The following is a 10,391-nucleotide window of genomic DNA, read 5'->3' as shown; positions in this document are numbered from 1 at the left end:
AGATTTGAAGCCTTCGAAACCATTTCCCTCGCAGATCTGAAAGGTTGTCGTCGCCTTTCGCTCTTCAATTTTTGGAGCTCACTGTTCGGTTCGTTTTGCAGAAAATTGTTCGTTTATGGAGCTCACTGTTTTGTTCGTTGTCGCGGCGCCATAACTCGTTTCATTCTTCAATTTCTGAAGTTCGTTCGTTCTGTTCGTTTGCGAAGCTCGTCGTCAACACTGTTCTACGCGGGAAGTTGTTGGTCTTAGGTTTTGGTAAGTTTAGAAAAATAAGGCACCACAATTTACATTGAGACTGTGCTTTCAATGAGCAAATTGCGACAGTTTTAAATGCCGTTATTTATGTCTACAAAACTCCATTTTATACAATGCATCACATGGCGGTTGTTACGGCGGTTCAGTACAAACCGCCACAATTTACTTTGTGGCGACAACATGTACGGCGATTTTTGGAACCGCCACTAGCGTAAATTATGGCGGTTCAAAATGCCGTATTTAACAAAAAAAAACCGCCGTAACTTACATAATTTTTTGTAGTGTTAAAGAAAAAATCTATACCTTAAATTTTTGAAGGACTATGAATACATGATATATATATATTTAAAGTTATGTACGGATTACTGTTAATCAATAATGAGCTAAATTGGGTTGTTACATAAATCATCTTAAAATTTTTGTAACAACTACATCATCATATACATACAAAAATTTTATATGTTCAGTAGTATTTTTTGAAAAGATTAAAACATCATCTAAATATAATATATATACAAATATTATTTATATATATATATATATATATTATGTATTTATGAATAATAAAGTTTAGAGATAGTATATGATTATTTAAAATGATAGGATTAGGAACATTTTTTGCAATAAAAGAAGATAGGGTTATGGACATCCCATATAATAAAATTGTGACATCCTAATTAATTTTTCTTTCTTTATTAGAGAATATTACAACACCTTCATTTTGACAAAATATTTCACAGTTTATTTTTGTTTATACTTATGCTGATATTTTACATAAATACACTATAATTATGCAACATAGACTTATATTACATCATCTTACTTTTCCTTTTTTTAATAATTTAATAATTTTATTTTTATTCTTTTCCACAGTAGACTAGTTCATCGGTGTAAAAAGATAATGAATCCTATCAAGTTGATAGAAGGTGACCGTAAAAAAGGACAACATTAGTATTCCTTGGCCTTTAAAGTTAAAAGTTATTGTATTATTTTACACATCAATGATCCATTGCATTGCAAAAAAGGTTACATTGCATTAAACCAACCGATATAAGAGATGTCATCTACCCATTTGTTATATATATATATATATATATATATATATATATATATATATATATATATATATATATATATATATATATATATATTTATTTATTTTGTTATAATCAAATAGAAAAGAAAACACAAAATACATAGAAAATAATATGAAATAAATTCTAATATTTATATACTTGAACATAAACTTTTGTTTTTATTTTATTATTATTTTTAATAAACAAGTGTACATTATCTTTCGGGGATTAATTGGGATAAATGAATTATATCATAGTCAATAACAATAATTCAAAAATATCTTAAATAAAATTTACTTATTTCAATCTTCAAAATAAAAACTCTAAGTATAAATTAATTAACACTTAGATGATTTTATTATTATATCTGATGTTATGATCGTTAAATAACGTAAAAACACATAAAATCATAACAAGTATGCATTAATTCCCACAGGATATATATGTATTTATATACTCATATAAGATAAATAATATATTAATTTATATCGATACAACAAAATATATATATATATATATATATATATATATATATATATATTATGTATTCATTATATGATATTATTTATAATAATATAAGTATACATATAAACAGTACCGTATACATGATATTAGCACATTTATATTCACAAATATCTATAATTTAAAATTAATAATAATATTTAGAAATAATTTGTGATAATTTAAAAGATGAGTTAGGACACCTCATATGATAACAGAGAATAATATATATACTTACTTCAAGTGATATTAACAAAGTTTCTTTCTCTCTCTTTCTTTGGTGTTTTCATCCATTCAATTCTCACTTTTCACCTTTCATTTCATTTATTTATAGCAGGTGGTTACAAGGTGGAAGATGGAAACTTTATATTCTCTCGGAGTACAATGGAACGAGGATTCATTTATTTAGAGAATTTAAAATTTTTTATAATAAAATATTTTATTTGAATAGAGAAATTAAAAAGCATTCCAATAATGCTTAAAAATTAAAATGTTTTATATTTGAATTGTTTGTAATTAAATTCCATTCAATTTTAAATAATTTATTTGGATAAGAAAATTAAAATACCTTACATTTCAATTTCTTGTTTGAAAAAAAAAATGAATTTATTGTGAGATAAAATTTAATTTTAACAATATTTATTTTAGGCTTAATTATGTTTTGAGTTCATGATAAATTTGGAAACATGACCGAACTACCCAATCAGATTGGTTAGAAACGACGACCCACCCGAGCTGGACCGACTGGGAAACCTAGACAGGTTGGGTAGGCCCGATGATATAGAGGCCTAACGGCCTAACCTGGACGATTGTGTCGTCAAGTTCGTCATTATGGCTCGATTCAGCCCATTTCGGTCATTGGCTCCATGCTCTAGACGGGTCCGACGACCCGAACTAGGGATGTCAACGAGGCGGGTAGGGTACGGGGCCCGTACCCTACCCGCTTGATAAATATTTGCCCCGTACCCGTACCCATATCCGTCGGGTATCCGTTATGCGGGTACCCGCCTATTTTTTTTATATTCACGGGTATCCATGGGTACCCGCAGGTATTTACAAAAATATTTAAAAAAAAAATTTAACCATAACTAGTGTTTGGATCAACAAGTCTCCTTTCTCCGATTGATTATTGAAAAACAAACAAATAAAAAATCACTAACAATTTATATTGTAGTTTATTTTTGAATGAAATATTAAATAAATTACTAACTTCATCAATGTACATCTCTTGCAACATTGTCTAAAGTTTCGTGTTGTCCAATTTTAATCTAGAAGAGCCTGAAAACATAAGAAGTTCATTAAAAATTTATAACAATCACTTAATTAAAATATCTAAGTACAAGTATTAATTTCATTTCCTTCCATGTTGGTCCATAACCAGTATTGGAAACACATCAATGCCTCCACAGTATCTAGAAGTAATATACTCCGTTGTGGGGTAAGAATCCGATCACCATTATTGAATGAAGACTCATAATGTTTTTTACTAATATATATATATATATATATATATATATATATATATATAAGGGTATTTTTCTGAATTAAAGTTTAGCGGGTACGGGTATCCACGGGTACGGATACTATGATACCCGTACCCGCCCCGTTAACATGCGGGTATCAAAAATACCCGTACCCGCGGGTAGCTGGTATCCATTTTTAATATCTGTTTCTTATCCGTTGCGGGTTTTATCCACGGATACCCGCGGGTACGGATTTTTTTGACATCCCTAACCCGAACGGACCAGATGACCTGGACGAGCCCGATGACCTAGACGAGCCCGACGATCCGGACAGGGTCGGATACCCAGACATAGCCGAATATTCGGATAGGTCTGAATAACCAGACGGGTCCGACGACCCGCAGCTGCCCAAAGACCTGGACAGGCCAATTGACTAAGGCGAAGCAGACTATCCAGACGAGCCCAATGATCCGAACGGACCCGACGATCTAGACATGTCCGACGACCCAAACGGGCCTGACGATCCAGACGGGCCCGACGACCCGGACGAGCCCGATGACTCAGACGAGCTCGACAACCTAGACAGACCCGATGACCCAACCAGGCCCAAAGACTCGGACGGGTCCGACGACTCGGACGAGGCCGAGGACCCAGACGAGCCTAACGAGTTGGACATGTCTGACGACCTGGACAGGCTCGATGACCTAGACGGGCCCGACAACTCGGAGGGGCCCGACGACCGGACGAGCTCTTTCAAATCGTCGGGTCCAACCCGGTTGTCGAGACCGTTCAGATAATCTGGCATGTACGAGTCGTCAGGCTCGTATGGATCCTCATGACCGTCCTGGTCGTTTGGCCCGTATGGATCGTCGGGCCTGACGGTTTGGAAGCGCTCGTCCGGGTCATTGTTCCCGTCTGAGTCATCGGGCACGTTCGGGTCATCAGGTCCATCTGAGTTGGGCCTGTCCGGGTAGTCAAGCCTGTCTGCATCGTCCTGCATGTCCAGGTCAAATTGACACCCTCGGGCTCGTCCGACCCGTATGAGTTGTCATACCCGTTTGACAACTCCACCATAGAGTCTAGAATGTGAGGCTGAGTGAGAAGAATTTCAAATTCCACCTACTTTGAGAGTGTGTTTGAATAGAGTATTTTAATGAAGTAATTCATTTTTTTGAAGAATTTAGATTGCTTTGTAATGAAATACTTTGTTTGGATACAGAAATTAAAAAACATTTCAAATGCAAGCATTTTTTTGAGGGATTTCAATAAGCTAAATAAGTAGAAATTCAAATACCCTCAAAATAGGTGGAATTTGAAATTTTTCTCACTCAACCTCACATTCTAGACTCTTTGGTAGGCCCGATGACACAAACGGGGCCGACGATTCAAACGGTTCCGACGACCTGAATGGGCTCAACGATCCAGACGGGTCCAACAACCCGAATGGGCTCGACGATCCAGACGGGTCCGACGACCCAGACGGGCCCGACAACCCAAACGAGCCCGACGACCCAAATGGGTTTGACGACCTGAATGGGCTCGATGATCCAGACAGGCTCGTCTGTTGACCCGAACAGGCCCGACGACTCGGACGACGCAGACTATCCAGAGAAGACCAATGATTTAACGAGCTCGATAATCCAAACGGGTCTGACGACCCGAAGGGGCCCTTCCAAACCTTCAAGCCTGACGACCCGAACGGGCCCGACGGGCCCGACAACCCGGATGAACTCTTCCAAACCGTCAAACCTGACGATCTAGACGGTCCCGACGACATGGACAGTCCCAACGACACAGATGGGCCCGACGACTCAGACGGGTCAAACTATCGATACGAGCCCGACGACCCAGACGGGCCCGACGGTTTGGAAGGCTCGTCTGAGTTGTCGGACCCGTCCAGGTCGTTGGCCCGTCTAGGTCGTCGGGTCCTTCTTGATCGTCGAGTTTCCAAATTTATCATAAAACATAAAATAAATATTGTTAAAATTAAATTTTATCTCACAATAAATTCAATTTTTTTTCAAACAAGAAATTGATATGTAAGGTATTTTAATTTCCTTATCCAAACAAATTATTTAAAAAATAAATGAAATTTAATTGCAAGCAATTCAAATGCAAAGCATTTCAATTTTTACGCATTGTTGAAATGCTCCATCCAAACACAAGGTGAGGGTATTGAATTTCTACTAATTTAGCTAATTGAAATCCTTCAAAAAAAGTATTTGCCTTTGAAATGCTTTTTAATTTCTCTATCCAAAAAAAGCATTTCATTACAAAGAAATCTAAATTCTTCAAAAAAATGAATCACCCTCTTGAATTACCTCGTCCAAACACAACCTAAAAAAAAGGTGGAATTGGAAATTCTTCTCACCCAACCTCACACTCAGGACTCAACCCCAAACGGACCCGGTAAACCCGACAACCATGACAGGTTGGGCTGGCCAAACACTCCAGACGAATCAGACCGACCGGACAACACAAACAGACCCGATGACCCAAACAGACCGGGGTGACCTGATGACACAAACGAGGCAGGTGGGCTTGACAACTCAAACAAGCCAGTGAGTCTGATGGCCCAAGTAAGACCGATGAGCCTAGTGACACACACGGGTTTGGTGAGCCAAATGCCCTAGAGGTGTCGGGCGGGCTTGACAACCCAGACCTGTCGGACAGGCCCAACGACCCAACGAACCCATTCACCGACAAGCCTGATCGACCCGACAACTTAAACGAGCTCGATCGGTCCGACGACTTGGGCGATACTGGCTGGCCCAATGAAAAACTTGTCTGGTGTGCCCAATGACACAAATAGGCCCGACAACCCAGATAGGTCGGGCAAGTCCGATGATCTAGTGGGTCCAAGTCGGGCCAACGACCTAGACGGGCTGGGTCGGGCTGGGTTGACGAATTTGACGAGCATGATCTGCCCGTATGGGCCGTCAGGTTGATCATGCTTGTCTGGATCGTCGAACCGACCCAACCTAACTCTTCTGGGTTTCTCGACCCGACTAAGTCGTTGGGTCGGCCCGACCCATCTGGGTCGTCGAGTCCGTTTCCAAATTTATCATGAACTCAAAACATAATTAAGCCTAAAATAAATATTTTTAAAATGAAATTTTATCCCATAAAAAATTCAATTATTTTATCTAAAAAAGAAATTGAAATATAAGTTATTTTAATTTCTTTATCTAAACAAGTTATTTAGAAAATAAAGAAAATTTAATTGCAAACAATTCAAATACAAAATATTTTAATTTTTAAGCATTATCGAAATGTTTCCTCCAAACACAGAATTCATTCCTTCAAATACAATACATTTTAATTTTTAAGCATTATCGAAATGTTTCCTCCAAACACAGAGTTCATTCCTTCTTGTGACTTGTATTTAATACTCGCAAGAAATATCTAATGAAATTCATATGCAAATTTTAAAGAATCAAAGACAATGGATGATGATAATTTTATAATTAAATTTTGATAATTTTTTTTAAGATTTATAATAATTTGAGGTGATATTTTTAAGTAATTTTGAAATATAAAATAATAAAAAATAGAAAGTTATTTTAAAAGTGTTATCTCATATTATAAAAAAATTATCAAAAGTTAAAAAATATTTTCTATAATACAGTAACTTGTATAAATTCAATTTTTAAGCCTTAAATTTCTAATATTTTTTTTTACTTATTTATAATTTCTTTTTTTTTATATTGAAACATTTTAAAATTTTCATAAAAATAACTAAATAAAGATGACCTTTTCTTTATATACGTCTATTATATTTGTAGATTGTCAACCTATTAAATAATTATACGAAAATTCCTTTTATATAAAATGTCTTTTAAACATAAACCTTAGTTTGTAAGATTGTCTGCTCATTTATATTTGTTTTTCCAAATCATCTATTAAAAAGTTTGGTTGTGAACTCTATTCAACTCTTTTACGAATCCACTTGCTATTTCAAATTATTTCTCGACTTGCTATTTCAAATCATCTAATAAAAAATAATATCCTTATAATCATAATAAAACTTACTAAAATTGACATTTATAAAACAATTTAAAATAGTAATGAGATAAAATTATCTGTGACATACATTTTCTTTATATTAAAAAATGAAGACAGTAAGAAGAGTCCAAGAGAAATACAAGTTGAAATCCTTAGTTATAAGATGGTTGAAAAGTATCTGATATGTGAAACACAGGCCAAGAGTTATTGCAGATTATATATCAGTAACATCACACAAAATATAACAGCTGATATAGCAGAAAGCATGAAAAGTAGCATTTGAAAACAGACCTACTTTCACATAGAAAACTAGAAGGACAAAGGCCTTAGGCAACAGTTTCTATAGCAGCAGTTTCTGAAGGCTTGTTTTCAGTCTCAGCTGAGGCAACAGGTGCAGGTTCTGAAGGTTTGGTATCATTTTCAGCCGAGGATGCAACAGGTGCAGTTTCTGAAGGTTTGGTATCATTTTCAGCTGAGGATGCAACAGGTGCAGTTTCTGAAGGTTTGTTTTCAGGTGGTGCTTCATCCACCCAGAATGCAGTCTTCTTTCCAGTTTTGGAAACAGCTTGCAGAACTTCATCTGGTTGTACATTTCCCTTCACTGTCACCTTCTGCTCCTTCATATCAATGTCAAATGACTCAACACCTATACATATAAACACCATTATTTTTATATTTTGATATAATAACATTGCAGAAATTTTGAAGGGTAAAGCTAATAATGGACATGGAATGGAACAAAACTTTTGCTTGTCATATCCATCTCAGAATAATGTAAGTACCAAAAAAGGGTTATTTCCATCACATTGAGTGTCACACGATAGTTAGGAAAATAAAAAGCTTTTGAAACTCCATCAAACATGTCTCAAGCATCAATGAAATCATCATATTAGATATTAAAATACAGATAAGAAACTGATTCGCATTGATAATGATGTCTTATATCAATTGTGAACAGGAAAATAAAACAATCATATAATTACAGCCATACAGTGAAAGCCAAGTTTTAGAAAGACAGAGATTGACCAGAAGTTCAGGTCCTTACCATTAAAAATGACTACACTCATTTGAAGTATTTTACAGAGGACTGAAATAGAACAGGGCTTCTGAATAAAAGAAAGCAGCTGACAAACACTTTAAAACAAATACTTATGGTAATTAGATTGCGAATCATGCAGGATATTTTGAATGAAAAATTGAAAAGGGCAATCCCCTGCCATAAAAAATAGACATGCAAGATATTACACTGTTAGAACTACTAGATCATTTTTATTTTGTATCAGATAATACCAAATAGTTAGCAGGAATGAGAAATACCTTCCATTTTTCCCAAAACCCTATTCACTGCTCCAGCACACCCCTGACATGACATACCAACTTTGAGGACAACAGTCTGCAACCATAATGAGAGAATTAAGATTGGAGGAGCAGATAAAAGAATAATTAATCTCATCTTAACCCCAACAACCATATATGAAAGAAACAAACTCATAACTTAAATCTAATATGAACTTGGATCAATTTAAGAAAGGGAAAGAAATGGAACATGCAGAGGAATTGTGCATATAATGGCATCAAACACAAAGGTAGGAACAAGAGATTAATATACTATAATTTGTGCTGTGAACACATAAAAGAATGATCCCTTTAACTGATGCTGTAAAAGTGAGATGCCAGTGATCTTATTACATGTGATCTGATATAAAACTAGAGTTTGAAGGTTCAGATATAATAATATAAACAACAGGAACTCCCAAAGTGGAGTCATATTCAAAGCCGGTCAGAATCAACTAAAAGTCAATCGTGTAAACTAAGCAAAAAACAAAATCACAGCTTTTAATATGTTTGCAATAGATTTTTAATATAATGGGGCCAGAAACTAAGACTTTAAACAAACAAGGAAAAACCAACCATTGTTACTTTCTTAAACTAGATTTGAAGTTATATTTTAATCAGTTTGTTTGCAAATTGCAAGAGATAACGTTATAATTTTAGCAGTTATATCTAGCAGTTATATTCTTTATTGGAGCAAATAGTTGTAGAAAATAAATCATAAAAAGTTAAGAGAACATCAGATATGTTAGATACAACCGCTGAGGACAAGTTCTGCAACTATTTGAGGAGAAACCGAAGATCCATGAAAACTAAATTAAACTGAACAAAACAACCAAAACCACTTTCAACTTTAACCACCCTTCACCAACAAAAGCATGTATCTGCAACTTGTCAGAAGGATTCTTATGAGCAGATGTTGAACTTTCTCTAAATTGAAACTCAAAATTGCAAACCCAATAAACTGCAATACTTATTAGGATTCTTGACCTGAAGGAAAAACAAAAGCTTTGAAGCAAAATCATATCTTTTTTAGAATTAAATTTCATGGGCAATCACATTTCAAACAAAAGATTCCAGCTTTACCTAAATATAAAGCAATAAAATCACTCTCCCCACCCAATCTTGCTAAGTTAGCAATCACTATATAAACAAAACACAAAAGGTATCAACATAAACATAATCTCCCAACTCAGAAACTCGTCAAGTTCAGCACAAACACCAAGAACAAAGAGCCATGCAAAGAAAAAATATGACAAACAGAAACAAAAAAGATAAAATAAAAAAAGAATCATAATGATCAAGCAGAAGAAAACTGAGTAAATAGAAAAGGGAAAGAAAAGAAAAAACAGGAAGTGGGTTGAGGACCTGAGAAGACATTGTTTTTGTATGGAAGAAAGTGAAGAAACAGAGAAGGAATAATAATAATAGATTCAAAAACTGGGTGGTAATGGAATATAGAGGTTTGTGGAGAGTGGTGCCTTTATAGCCAAAAAAACCAAAAACTTCCCACAATGAGAGTGCGTGTAATGCAAGACATAACACTACTATCACGCATCACAACCCAATTTGGTGGGCCATTGCAGTTTGGTAATTATTCTTGCTTTTATTTTATACGTGCATTACAAGAGTAATTACAAATGTTTTAATCTAGTTTTTGGATAGTTGATTTTTTTTTTTTTGAACATTTATTCTAATGTTTTTTTTTAATTGATACCTTTTTAGTTGTTAAATGAATATACGTTTCTAAAACAGAAAA

The 10,391-nt window shown here is 34.9% G+C and overlaps 1 protein-coding gene across 1 annotated transcript; it reads right to left on the bottom strand.

The window, feature by feature from the left end:
• Positions 1-7,433: 7,433 nt before the first annotated feature.
• Positions 7,434-10,157, bottom strand: LOC114191917 (copper transport protein ATX1-like). The gene is made up of 3 exons (XM_028081372.1): positions 10,001-10,157; positions 8,618-8,693; positions 7,434-7,946 (listed from the first exon to the last, which is right to left on the bottom strand). The coding sequence occupies exons 1-3, from the start codon at positions 10,010-10,012 to the stop codon at positions 7,627-7,629; spliced, it is 408 nt and encodes a 135-aa protein (XP_027937173.1). The 5' UTR covers positions 10,013-10,157; the 3' UTR covers positions 7,434-7,626.
• Between the last annotated feature and the right edge of the window lie 234 nt (positions 10,158-10,391).

This window comes from Vigna unguiculata, chromosome 7 (genome assembly GCF_004118075.2).
Source record: "Vigna unguiculata cultivar IT97K-499-35 chromosome 7, ASM411807v1, whole genome shotgun sequence".
NCBI classification, from domain to species: Eukaryota; Viridiplantae; Streptophyta; class Magnoliopsida; order Fabales; family Fabaceae; genus Vigna; species Vigna unguiculata.
Note: the sequence above shows the minus strand (reverse complement) of the source record. Positions and strands in the feature narration are given on the sequence as shown.